This window comes from Seriola aureovittata, chromosome 4 (genome assembly GCF_021018895.1).
Source record: "Seriola aureovittata isolate HTS-2021-v1 ecotype China chromosome 4, ASM2101889v1, whole genome shotgun sequence".
In the NCBI taxonomy this organism is placed as follows: Eukaryota; Metazoa; Chordata; class Actinopteri; order Carangiformes; family Carangidae; genus Seriola; species Seriola aureovittata.
In genome coordinates this window covers 22,810,833-22,830,340 of record NC_079367.1, presented here as the reverse complement: position 1 = coordinate 22,830,340, position 19,508 = coordinate 22,810,833, and the positions used below count along the sequence as shown (strand labels likewise).

General features: G+C 40.8%; 1 protein-coding gene across 9 annotated transcripts in view; it reads right to left on the bottom strand.

The window, feature by feature from the left end:
- The window catches only part of frya (furry homolog a (Drosophila)), a 52,022-nt gene extending 40,149 nt beyond the window's left edge, over positions 1-11,873 (bottom strand). For 2 of the 9 annotated variants that reach the window (XM_056373706.1, XM_056373708.1), the window contains exon 1: positions 5,998-6,717. In XM_056373706.1, coding sequence (XP_056229681.1) covers positions 5,998-6,214 — 217 coding nt within the window. In that variant the 5' untranslated portion in view covers positions 6,215-6,717. Of the gene's footprint in view, positions 1-1,923; positions 2,240-5,997; positions 6,728-11,763 lie in introns of those variants that run through there. The other 7 variants (XM_056373709.1, XM_056373710.1, XM_056373711.1 and 4 more) reach the window with 5 other exon arrangements.
- Positions 11,874-19,508: the final 7,635 nt, after the last annotated feature.

The following is a 19,508-nucleotide window of genomic DNA, read 5'->3' as shown; positions in this document are numbered from 1 at the left end:
TCTCAAAAAAATTGGGGAGAGCAGAGAGAGTGAGAGAGTGATTACAGACCTCTGTGTAAAGCAGATTAAAATGTCGGTCTCAAACTATTGACCATCAGCCCTGTTTTAGCAAGCTGACATCATGCTGGAAACTGCTGCCTGCTGTGAGGGAGAGCCTTTCAGGTCATTTATATAAGTCCCTGTTAAAACGCCTGCATCTGTCTCTCTCAGCTAAATAGAAGGGATTCATCTACTGTATGTTTTAACTTTGGCACTTTTTTAGTTACTGGTGAAATACTATTTTCAGCTCCTCAAATATAGAGCACCAGTGTTGGACTGCATTCTCGGTTGCACAATGCTAAAACATGGAAGTGCAATGATTTAAAAACAGACTGACACTGAATCATAACAGAAAAAATGGATAAAAAAAAAAACTGGGCATTTCAATATAAAAAGATACAAAAACAAAACAGAAAATGATTGTAATCCATTTCATAACAACTCACTGCAGCTCATCTCCTGCTCTGATTGGCTGATGGTGGACCGGCCTTCAGGCAATTTGAACAGCAGACCCTGACGCTGGTGCTGCACAATGCCAGTTCTGTGCTGCTGGTTGTTACTGTTTTATTCAAGCTAAACAAACTGACTTATGAGAGACCAGTGTCTAAAGGGCCTTGACTTTGTTTACCTTGTGGTTACAGTGCAAACAGTATCTGTTAGACAGCATGGAAAACACATACTGCTGGCTCTAGTCCCATATCACCAGCCTTTATGTATATGAGGAATCCGAGTGTTTTCTGATCAGTTTCTGATAGCTACACAGTCCCAGTTGTAATCTTGTGATTCATTACATAACAGTGAGTGGACATGGCAGCAGAGAGATGAGATCAGGAGATCACATATTTAATGAAAATGTTAAATGCATAACCATGGGTCACTGCTTATACAGTACAATAACTGCCTGTGCCTTTATCAGCAAAGTGACCCACTATGAGGATTATGCAACATCATCAGGAGATGGCTCAATGTTTAGTGTGTAGACAGGGACAGCGTGTTCAGAGGTATCTATTTACATTCACATCCAATAGATATATACAAGCTACCACACTGCCAGAGATGTGCATCCGACCCGCACTATCTCTTACTTTAGATTTTGATCATTGTCACGTCAGATTTTGCTGTAGTTACTAAATTATATTTATTAGGAATCTAAACTACAAGTGCTACAATACCTGCTTTTTCCACTTTTCTATTTGTTTCTGCACCCATCCTGCAGGCCAATCATATCTTATAAAAAAAACAGAGTCATGCCATGATCAGAAGCAGGGAGGCATCCCATCCCAGCCTCGTGGGCCCAGTGGAAGGCAGTGGAGCCGTTCACTCTGGACAGAACATGCAACCAAGCTGAACCTCCACTAATCCTATTACTGTGTCCTTGCACTTAATAAGAGCTGTTTAGACTCTGTCATAGACTCATAGACTGAAGTAAAATGAGGCTGGCATCTAAAGATAGGCAGCAGAAATGAAATGCTGAATCACCATCAGCTGAACTTTTAGTGCACACAGGTTAATCTAACAGAACAAACTGTATGCCTGTGTATAATGAGCAACTTCTTACCAGTAACTCTCTGCTAGATACTTGGAGTTGTATCTGGCTGTTGCTATGAGACAAGTAAAAACCCTTTTGAAGTGTGGTTATCTGTTACCAAAAGTGAGATGCTTCTGAGTTTGCAGCAGCTGCCATGCTGAACAATAAAACTGCGCACAACTCAGTCTGCAGCGAGCAACAGCATGTCCCTGTCATGGACCACAACAAGAAAAAGAGACTGTAAAGTCAGATTCCCAGAGGAGCTGCAGCTTCAGTCAGTCAGTCAGCTCTGTCAGCTCTGTCAGCTGAGCACAACAACCACAACAGCAACAACAACAAGACAAACTGCTACTCACTGCCGCTCCACGATTTCAGCAGGGATTTGATGCTGATTTCAAAAAAGCCTGAGTCCTGCTGGCTGGCCATGGCTGCAGCTTCCTGTTGAGTGTCCCCCCTCTAGTTGTGGTTTCCCTCCAGCAGCAGCAGCAGCAGCAGCAGCAGCAGCAGCAGCAGCTGAGCTGGGACCAGCAGGTAGCGCCTGCTGTCACCTCTCTGTGACGCACAGACAATGCTGTGCTGACGAGTTCCTGAGATAACACACTAGCACCGCTTTACCCCTCCTCTGGTGTCCTGTCCTTGGCTATCAGCCCTTTCTCTTTCCCTCCCTGCACTCTCTCTCAACATCTCTCTCTCCCTCTCCCTCTCCCTCCCTCTCTCTCTCTCTCTCCAAAGCTGTGGCAGGCAGTAGGCGGCAATGCAAGCTCCCTTTAAATAACTGCGCGGAGGCTGAGAGTGCAGGAAGCAATCCTCTTAGTGGAGCGCAGTTAATAATAACTACTGTTTGTCTGCGTGCACTGCCTGATAATGATGACAGCGCTGGGCTTGTGCGTCTTTCAGCAGGACTGGGAGCATCTGATGGGCCACCGCCGCTGACAAAGGAGACAGAGACTGAGGGAAGTGTGACACAATACAGGGAACATCTGGGAGAGAAGTGGAAAGAAGAAGGCACTAAAATGATCAGCAAGCAGACGGGATTAAGTGCAGACAGGGGATCTGCATGGGAGCAGGGGGCTGACTGTTGGCTTTTAACCCTTTTACCTCTACACAGCACCGACTTTAAACTGCTGTCAAATAAACATTGTGTATTCCCAGCGAGCTCAATGTGACTTCTTGGTTTTTTTGTTTTGCTTTTAAGTACTACAAAATAAAACAGAGAAAAGAAGTAAAACCTCATATTAGCAGAATTTGTAAAAATTTGCATAACAGATGCTCAAATAAGTGAGAAAATAGTTGTCCATGCAACAGACAACCACTCTTCACTGCTATTTGCAATAAAGAGAATTTATATATTTTTGCAGACAGCAACAAAGCAGAATGTGGGGCACACACAAAGACATCTAAATCTGTATTATCAGCCTGTATACATGAAATAAAGCTAAGTGCTGCACAGTAGGTAAACTAGAAGGATTTTCCTTTTTCTTTCTTTTTAATTCCTGCTGCTTTTCTTGAACATGTAACAATTAAATCCAATATTCACAACATGTCACTGTGTAAAAAGCAGATGCATGACTTTAACCATATGGACTATAAAACAGATCCTCCAATCCCCCTTCCTCTACTGCCCCTCAGCGCTCTTAGTATAATCCTATCAGAACTCTGTCTGTCCATCAAGCGACAGCAACTTGACCTTCATTGCATAATACATTCTGTGATGGAGAAGCCATTACTGGTTGCAGTGTTTGGTAAACACACATTTTAAGGGCTCTGGTGTCTTGACTGTAGCAAACAGTGCTGCCTGGCTGTTCCTGTGGTGATCTGTTGTCTGTTGAGTCGCACAGGACCTTTTTTTTTTTTTTGTGCACAGTATCCTCCCACCCTCCTTTCCACAGCAGCGACTTTGTTTTTATTTTGGGGCAAATGAATGACCCACCTTGAACAACAGTGCGATTGTGACTTTCGCCGTTATTTATGAGGGTTGTGTTTCCAACTTGTTACGCTTCCGGCACATTCGTTCATTTTGTCACGTCATAACATCTTTTTTCTTTTTTAAATATGTGAAGAGCTAGACTGGTGATAATGTGTACACTCTGCAGAGCAGCTCTGCTGGTTAAGATTTATGTCATGACAACGCAACGGCTATTGTTAAACAGCGTAGAAAGAAGACTGAAGAATAAACATCTCAGGCAGCACGGTGAAAAAGAAAAGCACTATGTGGCTATGCTTTCAGGCAGTTACTGATACTGTACATATTTCATTAAGAAAGCAGCTTGCAAAGGTTACTGGCACTATATTTTACATGTCTTAATAAAATAAATAGCATAGAAAGCTACACAGGTACCCGATGAACATCATAGATTCTTCTGTTTTTGCCTAATATGTAAAACCTCAGATGTTGCCATGTTGCTGTCTTTGTCCTGCCAGCAAACACCTCCTCACACTAAAGTCACTGCCAAGTAGTCCGGCTAAAGACAATACAATAACTCAGTATCATCATTTTAATTATAATAATAACATTATTTATATAGCACTTTTCAAAACAAAGTTACAAACTGCTGTTCAAACATAAAAGCAAAACAAAGCAATAAAATCCCGTAATTAGAGTGTATGTTATCATTCTGAGGATTACAGCATAAGCTCTACAGTCAGCTCTCACTGTAAGTTACCAGTACCCTGATAATATGTCTGCTTTTTCACAGCATGAAAACTTGAGGATTCTGCAAAGCCACTCTGTTCTTACAAATGATCTGTGCACGTTCACCTATTACTCCTGTTTGTCTTTCACATCTGTACAAACACAACACACACAAACAGTGATAAGGACTAATCAGAGCAAATTGGACTAATTATGGACAATTGCTTGGCCTGTTATGGTCCAAGCACAACACTTCATTACTGAAAACAGAGATCAAATCCAAATGGATTCTTTAAAAACACTGAATAAACACAGTTGACTTCCCTGATTTATCCATCAGTTATAATCTGGTCAGCCTGACTTGTCCAGTAAGAGGCCCTCTGAAGGGCAAACCGTTATGTAATTCCCTAGTAGAACAATTTTAGAGTTTTTTTTTCAGCTAGGCCCAGACTTGAGTTAAATTTTGAAAGGAAAAAAAAAAAAGCACAAAAACGCCAACCAAACTGTTGGTTACTTTTATGATAAGAAAATATGGAAATCAAACAATGCTCTGAGTCTCAAATCACAACAACACTGCGAAGCAGGAACCATGTGAAACTCGCTAAGGGTCTCACACCGCAGAGACACAGTAGCAAGATTGTTTATAGGAGGCACCGACTCTTCCTCCTTGTTACAAAAATACCACTGAATCCAAAACAGTGAGTGTGAGTGTAGTTTTACAGTTCTCTCTTGTCCTGACAGGCCAAACTTCCTATTGCTTGTGAAGCTGTAATGACCTGTCTAATGGAGCTGTCTCTCAGAGAGATCTGAAGTGAGTGTAGTAGACAGCGATGAAGCAGACTGCACACTAACTGCAGATATCTAAACTGTCAAAACAGATCAGGTGAATATGACAACTTGATGTTTGTCTCACATCACATCAAAACAACCGGGAGTGGACTTCATAAAAATATCAGACCTAATGCCACTCGGAAGAAACTTAAATAGTGTTTATGGAACTACACCATATCTGGATATCTCTTAACTTGTCGGTGTCGCTGCCGCCAAACATTTGGACATAAAGCACTGACAGTTCGCTGGCACACTGGAAAGGATCATTGTCACTTCTTAAGAAGGAAACCGCTTCAGTAATACTTAAGTTCACAGGTTTGTTTATTGGCAGCTTCGCCCTCGGCCGTGTTCAGTCTCAAAGCAACACATGTGTAAGGCGAATAAATCAGAAACACATTGCTAATGACAAATATGATTGTAAGCGTTTTTCTTTAATTAGGCTTTCGGTGGGTGAAGGCCCTGACACATTAAGCACTTATTAAAAGCATTATCAAGCTCTGATGAAGGTGAGGAATGTGAGGTATGTCTGTCCGGTTCAGCCATCTTTGTGATTATCAAGCTCAAACCCTTGACTCCCTACTCTCACTGCCCATGGCGCCCCTCATTCCTTCATCCTCTTCTCCTTTTTGCTCACGTATGTGAAGTCACTGTTTATTTCAAGTCATCACTGCTTCCTTGTTGCTTGTGACGATGAGCTCAACTGCATAATATTTAAAATTGTGTGATGTACTCTCCCACTGTCTGAGTCCATTATTAACAAGTCATCAGATTCCTATGTAACTCTGACAAATACATTGAGGCCGTGGGGCATTTCACAAAGTGATGGTAGTAGTAGCTGAAATGCTGTTATTGCCTCTGCACCACATTTAAAAAATAAAATTAAAAAAAAAATCACATTTTCTCTCAGATTAAAAACAGAACTCCTGAGACGATTACCACAACTTCACAGAGTCAAAGCTGTACCTACTTTCAAGAATGGTGGGCCTCTTCTTATGGCGCATCTTTTTAAACTTCCCTCTGAAGTCCCTGGGTGGGAATGGATCCAGAGGTAAGCTGGCAATGCGCCCCAGGACAACCTCATCCAGTCCCTCAGAGCAATCCGTCTCACTCTCAGCCATGTCTCTCACAGAACTCTCCTCTAAAGACATGTTGGATGGCAGGGAGCCCACAGCTACTTCTATCATTCTTCCAAAGGAGTCATTTCAAGCTGTGCCAGGTTTTTCCCCCTCTTTCTTTTTTAGTGTAGTGTGTAAAATTTCTCTTCCTTTTCCCTCCTTACAAGCTTCTCTCTTTTGGTCAGGCAGCAAATTTCTGCTGTGCAGAGATGCGGCCAGACCTGTCAGCTTCGGTCTGCTGATGTGTTTTAACCCCTGCACTTGTTAGGGCAGTTCAGCAAGTTACAGTAACATTCATGAATTGGTCAGGTATTGGATTACTTGGAGCCTCCCCTTTTCAGCAAAAAGGCAAGAGGCAGAGAAGAGAGGGGCAGTCATAACTGAGGAGGGAGGGAGAGGGAAAGAGAGGCCGCTCTGACAGCTACAACATCCCCACCTACTGTATGCCCACGAGGCATTCCCGAATAAATATCCTGTATTTGTCTTGGAGTCTGCACATCAAAGTCTAAACAGACATGTCTTGCCCCTGGCAGTTTTAATGAGAAAACTAATTTCTTAAATTATCATATACTCATTACCAGCACAAGGAAGTTGAGAATATGAGAACATTAAGAAGTCCTCACTGGTTCCATTAGTCCAGTAAACAACATCTGCACATTCCCAGCACTTTCTTCTATATCCAGTCCTCTGTGTTGAGGCCGGTGTTGTCTTCCCTCTGCATTATTTCCTGCCGTTTATGTCTGGCGTCATTGAGGAAATGAGGGAAAAGTGTGAAACCATGAAGGAATGAGTGCGACGTAAATCCAGAGGAACGTTCACACAGCTTGCAGCTAATGCTCTATTCAGTCTTTTTTCAGCCTCTGAAGTGAACACTAACTGGACACACCTACCCCATGAACCAGTTTTTCCTAGTCTGACCTACATCAGCAATACAAACACTCTGTGTATGTGCGTGAGGTGGAGGCGTTTTCTGTTTTAGGAAGAAACCTCAGATAGAACATGGAACAACCAGCCCATACACTCCTTTCCTCACGTCACTGATGTGTTTTTTCAAGGGCTGCTGTACAAAACAATCACACCTTAACATGACTAACTTCATGACTGACTGAGCATATGGGGCTGAACTATGTCAAAGAGAAAAGCTGCACATCAGAGCGCCCCCCCCATCCCCCACCCCCCGGGCAATGTGTTTTTTTTCTCCGTCTAACGAGTCCAGCAGTAGCTTCACGTTTCATCCACCTGTCAGAGAAAAAGGTAGCCTAAAGAAAACAGTTTCAGATGAATGCTCCTGCAGCAGCACACTTGAGCAAACTGTCCAAAACAACAGTACATTCATCATGTTTCTGCCACTCCTGCACAATGATGAATTACAATTACCTGCGAGCGTCCTGACCTAATAAAAAAAAAAAAAAAGTCCTCCGGGATCAGAATCATCATGTTCTCATAGTAAATAACAAGCAAAGACATGTCTTCAAAACATCTAGACATGCTTTCTGTTTGGGGTTGACAGATCTGACCCCGAATCAGTGGACTAACAGCAGGAAAACAAAATCATTAAGAGTATACACACACCCGCACAAATATATATATATACATAAACTCTTGAGTCACACCTGCCAACGCTCACTACAGTGCATTTACAAATGAGCCAACTCAGCTTTATATTCAGCATTTGAATATAAACCTGTTGCGTGTGTGAAACTTTTTGTGTTAAGATTTACATTTAGATTGAAGCTTTTGACAGATATTATTGTCCTCTGTTTCAGGGTCCTGTTCGGTTACCGCATATTTTGTCAGTTACCGTTTATTCCTCTGCATATCCATCTATTCAAGTATTCACAAAAAAAAAAATTAAAAAATCTTACACACTGGGAAGATTTACCTGAAGTACCTGAGACAGAGGCTACTGTGCTCTACTGTATTATTACTGTAAATGACATGAGCTACTTAAGGATGTTGTAGTGAGAGTGCGCCCTCTAGTGTGCTGACAGGTAACACTATAATTCCATTGAACTCCTCGTCAAGGAAGACTTTAACTGAGGATGAGCTTGTGATGAATAGGAATGCCTGCTCAAGCTTCACAACTGAACTCAGCCCTGCAGTTTACACACATGTACACACAAATAAAACGTTCAGTTACATGCTAGCTGAGTCAATTAATCAACCTGAATCTGACTAATGAAACAGTCAACACCACTGTCGCTATGGTACCCGCAGCCACATTCATCATTCAGTGGCAAATACAAGCAAGTGCAACTTTTTTTTTCTTTTCTTTTTTAAATTCTTTCTTTTTAACTATAATAGTTGACCATTTTGTCTCTTGACAGATCTCGAGCTGGATTCTTTCTAAATGTAATGAAATAGACTGTATTTACCTTTACAAAACATAATACAAAATATACACAATAATAAACAAGAACTCTTAATTTTGAGATTTTGTCTAGTTTTTGAGTAAAATGTTCTCACCCCCAGTTTTAGATAGTTTGAGTTATACTAACATGATTTCGCTGATTATAACGTGGCAACCTATAAAACAGATGTAAAACATCACATTCTAGACCTCTGTAAGTGAAAAGTGACTATAAAACTACAACTGTATGCTATGCTTCAAAGAGTACTGAAGTAAAACAAAAATCAACACAAGGAAAATCAGTGATCAATAATGTGGAAAACAATTTAGACAAAAAAAAACCTTTTGATACCTAATTGATAAATCTTTTCCGGCTTTTTTTTGCTTCTGTATAAACTTTTGTCAAGTCTGAAAACCACCTGAACCAAAACCAACAAGTTGATGAAATCTACTACCATCTGTAAAACTGTTTGTTTCATTGCACGTATCACAAAGTGGAGCAGAGCAGGACAGCCTGCACGGGCCGAGCAGCGAGGTTGGAGTCGGCACGGCCACTGAAACCAACACCCCCCCCGGCAGAGACAGAAGGCTGTTTCCATGGTGAGACACATTTAGACTTGCACAGGCAGAGCAGAACACGATGAATAATTGATAGATATCAGGCCCTAATGTTAGCACAAAGTAGCTGAAGGTTAATTCCAGCTATGCTTGTGGACTACTGAATAGTGCACTCATGCAACAAGTAGACAAACACACAGGCACTGTGGGAACTGATGCTGCTCTGGATACAGATGACTGTTATGTAACATACTTAACAACTTCAAGTGATAAAATGTCAGTGTCTATGACTGTGCCCCTGAAGTGCATTTCACTAAACTGTTTTCTCTCGACGCTCAGAGAAAAAGAAACACTATGAAACTGTACAGGAGACTGTTTAAACATTTACAAATCCCTTGAATACTAAGTGGAAAGACTTTGCACAACAATAACTTAATACCACATGGGATCAAGGCTGTCAAACTCTTACAGCTGTTAAAACCTTTTACAACTTTTACAGGTCAGGTGTGGTCATCTCTCCTGATCCTTTAATTCATCCATCGCCACATTTCACATATGTAAAAGCATCCGCTGAGACTAATTATTCAACGGGTCACCTACTCTCCACACTGCTCGGGGTCTGGGTTGGGTCAATACACAAAAGGACCATTCAGGGGCTGTAAACAAGTGCACAAACTGCACCTGTTCCCAGCACTGCCTGCCTATTATCAACCTGAAGAGGGAGGAGCTTCACACTGAACACATGTAGCCACTGTGGCCTCCAAACCAGGTGAAGTAGACACCATGCATATCCAGTTACAGTGAGGTGAGCATGTCCTTATGCACTGTGCATCAAAAAGGTTTGCCTCAATTTTGAGGAGAAAAAACCCCAATGCCAGCATGGCGCACACACACCAACTTTAAAGTGCATGTTCAGTATCGATCAGTCTTTTTTGCCAGGTGGATAGCCTAGGGGTTTATCTGAGTAACTTGGAAGGGACTATAAATATAAAAAAGGAGAGACATGCTAAGTTGAGTTGTTAAAGCCCTCATTATATCCACTGCCTCGAGGCAGGCTCTCTCACTCTCTCTCTCTCTGCTGAGGGAGGGTTGAAAATCTATAAAACTACTACAATGCTCTGCTGAAAACACCTCGATATTCCCAGTGCCAGCCCCTCTTGAACAAGTAGGCCTGTGCTTTTATTTTATTACCCTACTTGCCTTCTTAAGGAACCAAATCTTTGATCACATCTAACTGAAAAGGAAGTGCTGCCACTGAATTTTAAATTAAAATGTCTCATTCTTAGTATTATAGATGTCAGTGCTGACAATAGTGATGATTACTGTTGAAGCAAAGTCTGACGTTTTCAGTTCAAATTAACATGCACACACGTTTTGAGTTTCACTGGAGTGACAATAATGTCAAGTCAGTTCAAGTCTACATTATTTATGGAGTGCTCCTGCACAAACAAGTCTCTTCTGTTTGTTTTGCAGAAATAGCACCAAACAAAATAACAGTGTCAACTAAATCTGAGCAGAATCAAGTTGCGAAATCCTCATTTTGAGTCTGAGAATCTGACACTGTGACATTCTTGTGATGAGGGATCAGCAGAGACACCCAAATAGAGCAAATATTTAAAACTGACTTACGTAATACATTTGAGTTAGAGCTCTGTTTATATTTGAGTGTCATGATTGATGCCAAGTACATTCTAATGGGAAGGAGGCAACACTAAAAAATGTTTTAGATAATCTCAACTGTTTAAATGATATAATACTGTCAAAACTTTAACTACGTCTTGCTTTGGTTTTGCTTTTCTTCCTCCAGCAGCAAGTCAATATGTTCATTTAAAGTACGAACAAAGACAGTCAACACTGACGTCTACAGAAAAGTTCACACAACAAGAAGGAGAATATTGCAAAACAGCAACAGACATAAGACAACTAAAAAACATCAACCCATCAAGGGTCTAAAAGTGGCTGCAGCCAAAAGGACCTGTGCATCAGGTGAGCAGACGCAGCCAGGTAGTCTATCACAGGGGTAAACACATACATGTGGACAATGAGAAAAACCAGAACACCTGCAGAAAACACATGGACATCGAACAAACTCCACACAGAAAGGCTCATAACTACATGACAGGTTTCACACCGTGGACCTTCTTGACAATGTCAGTGCTGACCACTCAGTCACCTTGGTGTCCCCAAAACACCTTGTGATGGATTTCTTTTCCAATGCAACACAGCGCCCTCTGCAGGTGAGTACATTTACGGACCTTTAGCTAAAATAGAAAGTGATCTTCAGCCCAGCAAACAGTAGTCGACCACCTTACTTAAAGATTAACCCCACAGCAGCTATCACACATAGGGACTTTGGAAGTAAATGCTTTAAGGTGAACGGAAGTTGGGCTTCATTTTAGAAAAATAAAATGTCAAAACTAAATTTGGCAATATTCCCCTCCGGTTTCAGAGCTCATCTCCAATTAGGACGTAACATACTGCTCGATTTCATTTACAACCCCTCCAAATTTAAAGCAATAACAGCGCCTATACTTTCACTTCAAGGTAATGAAAGGCCTTATGTTACTGACATGAAATATAGAGATAAGTTGGGCGAACAGTTTTCCTCTGGCTTGAAAGCAACACCGCAGTTACTGCACCGAAAGATGAACTGCAGAACAAGCACAGACTTCCAGAGACTTGTCAACATTTTTGAAAAGATGATAAATACCTTCGACTACAGCAGGTGCGCTTTGTTTGGCTTACTCCATCTCCACTTGATAAGTTTCAGTGTCAGAGTCCCTCCAGGCGCTCCACTTCTCCGTGTCGGTCTCCCTCCATCAGCTCTGCAGGGAGAGGCTCCGCCCCCCCCCCCCCCCCCCCCCAGCAGCCACCCTGCTCACGTCCTCCTGAATAATGAAGAAAATGCAAAGCATTGGCTTTCCTCATTCTGTATGATGACCTGGCCCAGAGCCATGTCAGCCGCTTTGAAACACATCTGCGGCTCTGTGGTCAGCTACACAGGAAAGCCTACACTCCATCAGAGGGAGTAGCACAGTAAAGGCATACATCATGTAGCTACTGTATGATGGTATGTAAAGTATGATACGGACATTTAAATTCACAATGATTGTCAATGAGTCTAAACAACATATTAAATATTCCAATGATACAAGTGAATAGATTAATTGTAAATGTAATTGAACAGGAATGTCTCAATGAACAAAAATAGTCACATTTATTATTTATTTTATTAATCTTTTCAGCTAACAATATATTCACTTATTTTATGTTTATTTTTAAAAGGACACCTGAACCAATGTCACATAGCCACAGTATTTTTAGTCTGGGCATGTTTGCAACACTTGTCCCTAGATGGGTCTTTACACAACTTAGCAGAGGGGGAAAAAAACATGAAATCAATACAGCAAACAGTGTTAGAATAAGATATAATAAAAGCTTAAAAAAGATCAGATATGACTATGACTGATCCCTTTTTAAAAACTGATGGAAAATGAACCAGTTTGTCCACATGTACTGCTGCAGCTACTCTATCCACACAGGAGATTTTGGCCATAATAGACTTAACAAGCTTCCTGGCCTAGGGCCTTGTCTGCCATTTCAACTCCACTCATTTGTTGTTGTTTTTTCCTAATACACATTTGTGTAATGTTTCCAAATCAAATCAATAAGAAAGGCAAATGAAATAAAATAATCTTGGTGAGATAATTCAGGGAATTTGCTCCAGTGTAGCTTTGCCTCAAACAATAAAGCACGGAAGAGTTGGCAATTACCGGCAAATGCCATATAAATAAACACAATTGCAGAATGATGTGTATTGTATTAATGTGTTCAGTGAGTCAGACTGCCACTTTGAACGTGCAGTACCTTTAGTTTAATGAGGATCCAGCAGATGGCGTCAAAGAACCTGATAAAAGTAGAAATATCTTTGAAGAGGAGGTGGGGAAGAGCAACACCACTGATATGTAATTGTAAAACAAGAAGAGCAGGAGAGAATGATTTTCACTGAGATGAAATATGCGAAAGTGCACATATTACAGTTTGACAACCCTTAATGTTTTCTTTAGTTTACACTGGAGCTTCAATCGCCCACACGTCTTGAGAGGACAGCACTCGCAGATATCTCTCTTGGCTCTAATAGATGTGTCAGAAGTTAAAGTTTAAGGTCTGAGTTGCTTTCTGAAAAAGATCTTTGTAGTGTGTGAACCCAAAGCCACAGAGAGGCCTGGCGCTTGTTCATGAGAGCAGATACACTGACAGGGTTGGACGCAGTTCAATGGCTGGCCATCAACCTCTCAGACATCACTGTTTTCGCACTCAGGGAGAGAGAATTTTACTGATTCAAGATGATAGCATGCCCAAGAGCTCTGTCCAGAACAGGACAAAAAAAACTGCTTTGTCAACTGTACACACACACACCAGCGCTGGTCATGATGACAGCAGAGCCTGACAGTGAGCTATAGAGCTTTAGAGCACCAGGTGCACTGCAAGGAAAAACATTTAAAAAAACATATTTGTGCATGGAAATAATTGTACTGCTTTGATAAAACCAACCTGTACTGAACTTGAATGAGAAGTAGTATTGGTACAGTGCAATTTATTTTATAATTGAGCAGTGGAAAATGCTTTCCTGGGTGTTTTTTGTTCTAAAGTGAGCCAGGTGTTCTTGGCTTGCAACATATTGGCTGCTGTGATAATTCTGTTAGGCTGCCCATCAATGAAATAACACATCAGTGCCACAGCACAAAAGACAGACAGATTCAAAAGCAGCTGCAGAAGTCAGCACTGCAGCTCTGACCTGATCCAAGTGTTCCTCTCTGGTTTGTTCAAGGAATAGAGCAAATGCAGGATAAAGGAGGATGTGGATTATTGTCACAGCACAGCACATTGATGCACATGCAGGTAGTTTTCAGCTCAGATTAAAGCCTGCAAACCAATTAAAAAGAGATTCCATAAACCGGTTGTGAAAGCCATGACCCACACAGGCATGTGTAAAATCACATTAGCCACATCTTCTTCAAAGTAAGTCATGCTTCACTTTGCGCTTGCGGGGAGTAGGTTCAATGCCGTCCTGACATTTTTCAGGGGTATTCTGTGGCTGCTGACACTCCCGCAGCAACTCCACATTGGAGGGATTTCTTGTTATAATATGAAAGTTTCAGCTTGGCAGCTGAAAGTCTGAGGCATGATGACCCTTGATTCATGCTTTGGCTCTTTTAATGGGGAATATAGCTATGCCTTTGAAACCTTTGAGCTACAGCACAAGAGATCAGTCCCCCCACACAGGGCAGGGAGGGAGAGGGCACTGAAGCGGCAGGTCAGGAGTGTGGATCAAAGCTCTCATGTCTTGCAGGGATGCTTTGACTGCATGGATTGGGCTGTGCTGCACAATTCCACAAACAATATTGATGAGGCCACAGATGAGCTGCGCAGCTTCAGTGAGCCTTCAGTCAGTCTGCTAAGTATCTGAGCGAGGACACACAGTAACATTTTGTTGCCACAGCCCTGTAATGGATTTATGATGTTAGAATAGATGGATGATGTGTCAGGTTTGTCTTTATTTAAGGAATATGATCTAGATTCTGCCAGCAGTTATAAAGCTGCCCAGACCTTAGTCTCATAATTTGAATTACCATCAAGAGTGAGGAACAGAAAATATCATTAACATTGTTCAGATAATTGGAGTCGACTGAGATATTTGCCATTCTTACCAAAGAGAAACTTGGCATGATTAGTGGTTTCTTGTGGAGAAGCTTGAAAGCAGCAGGTGATGTTGTTACTGGAGAGGAGGAAAAAAGAGAAATGAGGTGAGAGTGGATATGTATAAGAACGAAGCAAGAACTTTAAAGCTATTTAGAAAAGCCAGTGATTTATGTCTAGTTATAAGTCTGGCAAACAGCTGGTCGATGCGACTAATGGTTTTAAGACAGATGGAAAGTGTATGAGATCCTATATGATTTGCATACAGGACCTCGGGAGGTGTAAAGACGCCACCTTACAACATAGATGTTTTTATACCAACATCTTAAGGGCTAAATACTCTATCTATGATTTTTCAACCATCTCCAAAGCCTCACTTGGCAAGCTGACAACTCCAAATAGTGGCAAGAAGTAACTGTTTATACCCAGAATTCATGTATCATCAGCAAACTGCACACAGCATGTTCACGTGTACTAAACCAGGCTTCATGCCACAGGACACCAAAAAGATGAACGAGGCAAAAGATGTAATGAGACCAGCCTTCACTGAATGTAGCGGTCACACACTTGCTGTTTGTTTGTATTTGTGCTTTTAAATTTGTTTTTTTTCTGCGAGCTGACAAGTGTTCGGTGTCTTACTTAGCAGGGGTGGGACGCTCTTCTCCACTGCAGCTTAATGTTTTAATCTGGGCTGCTAAAACAGGTGCATTTTCCCATTAATATCTTGCCTAGTGTGGTGTTAATGCTACTCTGCCACCCTAATTATGGGCTCTAATGCCACCACAGCAAAGGCATGTTTAATGTGCACATCAAGACTATTTGTACATGAGCAGAAATGATCAATGCAAAAATAGTAAAAAGATAATAAATTCTGTAAATGGAAGTATGAATGGATATCTATGGTGCAACTAAACCTGAAACCCAGTGATACTTACCCCGTATGTAAAATTTGAATTTTAAATAGAAAGGTCCAGAAGGAACAGAAGAGGGCATGTAAGTAAAAGACAATATATCATATTATTCAGATAAACCAGTTACAATTGACTTAAGTGCAAATCAGGAGCTGCCAGGCTCAACCAGAGCAGTGATTTCCTTTTATGCACAGCTAGCCACTTGGCACACTGTGCACGGCACACTGCAGCCCCGATGCTCTGCACAGCTAAGAGGACTTTAATGGGTTTTTCTTTCCACTTTAGGTTTAGCAACAAAACCTCCTGCAACTTGCTGGTCAGGACATCAGTGGCGTAACACCTGTCTTGTTTGAGTGCATTTTGCGTGGTCAGCATTTCTCACACGACAGTGTAGCCTTGAGGTAATTTATAAGGACCTTGTAGCTTTACACCCTGATTGTTAACTTTCAAGTGCCTGTGATTACCTGATGTGTGGATGTCCTGTCTATCTATACTTGCCTGCTTGTCACAGACGGTTGAAGTCAAGGCTTAAAAAGTTCAGTCAAGTTCATAACTTTAAGTGCATATATAGCAGCAGTGTTTTTAATAATATGCTGTGAATTGTGCCAGTATCCATATATTTTGCAAGAGGCGGTGCCACAGAGTTGTCCTCTGGGGATGAATACATTACTTTCATATCTGTAAACATATGATGGATCTGTTCAATTTGCATGTTTTCCATTGGTGGCTACTCAGGACATTGTCATTTTATCTTTCATTAGAAATGTATTAGACAGGCTTGTCAAACTCTTAATGTAGTTTTTTTTACACACACTGTAAAAAGAAATCAGCCTTATCTGCTCTGTATCATCTCACCCTGAACATCGCTTTGCTGCAAAATTAAAGCTGATTGAAGGTTGCTGCCTCTCTGCTGTTGAGCTCATATCATTATTCTTAATAAATATAACGACCTTAACATCTCTGTGTCCAATTCTGGCCTAATTTGCACAATCTGCAATTATTGCATCTGCTCCTTTTTGACCTTGATGTTTTTGTTGTTGTTATGATGGCTCTGTAATGCTAACTGACTGCTCCACATGTGAGGCAACAACAGTGGCAGCTGGAACATCTGTGTAGTGTACGAACAGCATCAGTCTTACTGTTAGGACTCTATGGGAAAGCAAAGGTGAGTACTGTGGATCATTTTCCTGAAACGGATGCTCCAATTCATCATCCCCTCTCTGTCTGGTTTCAATCTGTCCTCTACCTGCTAATCTCCCCCAGGAGGGATAGCAGGCCTAGGTCCGGCACAAAAGCATGCAGGAAGTCCGCTTGTTTATTTTTGATTTTATCAACAATCTGCTTCTCTGGAAATATAACACACCACAAGACAACACAGCTTCAAGTTATGAGGCTGCTGTAAGAAATATCATTCAAAATTGCAACATAAAAAAAAGAGGACGGCCAGATGGGCTTATCAAATCAATTTCGGAAGGAGATTATTCTTGGGCATGGTGTAACTCACTATAACTGAGATGCATCTTCAGAAGCTGGGGATGCAAACGAGTGATCAAATCTGCCTGGATGCACATATATAACTCTCAAAATTATATAGGGCACAGAGCTGAAAAGGCATCACATGCATAAACAAAAAAGCAGAGTTATAGACTTATTGAATTTGTCATCAGACAACATTAACAGGCCTCTGATAATATTATAGAGAATCTCGAATCCTACTTGTCATTTCATTGATTGAGAGGCTACTGAAAAAACACAAACATCTGTCTCAGTATCTGTACATTTTGCCACAAGTAAGCTGCACACTGCATGTTTTTAGTGTAAGGCAGGAAATTTGTCCTCTAGTCATTTCCTAATTTAATTTCTGAGTACAGATCTAAAGGATGAAGGGCAGTGATATCAGATCATTAAAAGCCGGAATATGTATCACTCTTTGTGTTCAACACAAATTTGCCTCACATAACCGGGTTGGACAACTTCAATCAGAGCCTCTATCAGTGACTGTAAATCTCTAACAGATGCCAAGATGAATGCAAACTAATATTATTAAGAGAGTCATTCACTCACACTGAGTACACTTACAGGGAAGCAAATGCAGACAAATTATACCATATCACATACAATATATACTTAATGTTCTTACAGCGCGTATAATGCTGCTATTAGTCATGAGCATGAAGTAATCCAGTAAACCAAACAGAGCTGTACTCTGTTTTTTAATGTTTATTCATTTTCATGTGGAATAAGTTGTCTCACATTTTTAACAGTGCAATATCGTTTCTCATTAACAGCATAAAATGCATTGCTAATTACATCTGTGATGTTTTTTTAATAAGGATTTAGATAAGATAACAGACCACAAAGCCTGTCAATCCAGAGGTGACTGCAATACAATAAAAATCCATTACAACTTTGGCAAAGCAATCATGTCTGGGTGAGAAGGTTAACACGAGTATGCTTACTTGCATCTGAACTTTGTTTGTCTTTCACTGCTCTGTGAGTAGCTTTTAGCGTGATGTTTTCTGTCGAGAATGGCATAATATTTTTAGCCACGCTAGCGGCGAACTCTGTGAATGGTAATCATTGGTCAGTCCACTAAACTTTGGTCAAAACTGAAATATCTTTAACTTTTTGGTGGACTGCCAAATTTGGCACGGATATCAATGACGCCCTGATGCAATTTATCAATTGTAATAACTTTGGTGCTTAATCCCTTTTTCCCTTTTTCTTGAGGACCACCAGCAGGTCAACATTTTCATTTATCCAGTGAAACATTTATCTACAAGATGCATTGGCAAAAAGTTAGTGCTTGGGAAGAATTGTAACTTTTCACTTAGAACTATTATCAGATTAGATATACTTTGATGTTGACTAAACAAACTAATAAAAATCCAGTCAGGGCCAAGTGTATTTTGTTTAGTGCTAATAAGCAAATGTTAGCATGCTAAAAACAGAAACTAAAATGTGATCATGGAAAACATTATATTGACCTTGTTAGCTTAATAATGACATTAGCATTTAACTTGCTCAAAGGACTGCTGTGCCTATGTACAACCAAGTTGATGTCCCCCTCAGGATTAATTACAACTTTAGTTATTTCCTTGCTTTTCATCTGGCACCAACATCAGGTTAATGTCTAATTGTCCAATGCTTTGATTTATGACATGAAAAGCTAATGACATTTCCATTAACCTCAGATGTAGTTTGTGTTTGGAAAATGTCAGCAGGCAAAGACATTAACTAAGATAGTTAATGTGGTTTACTTGCTAAACATCAGCATGTTAGTACTGTCATTGTGAGCATAATCAAGCTGACGTAAGCACAACACTCAAGCGGCAACCTCTGGAGCTGAAAAATGAAGCCAACAAAGACGAGCCAAAAACTGCAGTTCTGCGAATGACCACTTGAGGCTGGCTCAAAAAGTGAGTCAATCCCAATAGACTACCATGTTTACAATTTGGTACAAAAGACAGTCCTTGTCTCTATAGCTAATTTCCCCCTTCATGACAACTGTACAGGAGGTGAATTTTTATATAACTCACCCGTTTAAATTTTATTGAGTAGAGTGCTGTCACAGTTGGCATCACCTCAGCTAATTCGAGTCACTGAACGTGACCTCTTGGCCATGTTTGTAGTGTTGGTGCCATTTGGAGGATTAGTCATGCAGATATCGGACAGATAATATGACTTGTTGTGCGGTAAATTGACAAACAGAACATGAGACAGTGTATGCTGCTGTATTCTAAGTTGAGTGCAATTATATTATTTTATTTAAATGTTGCACTAATTAGCAGTGTCTGTGTTCACCATACATGGCTTGTTAGCTTAACTCGTTGACTAGCTAATT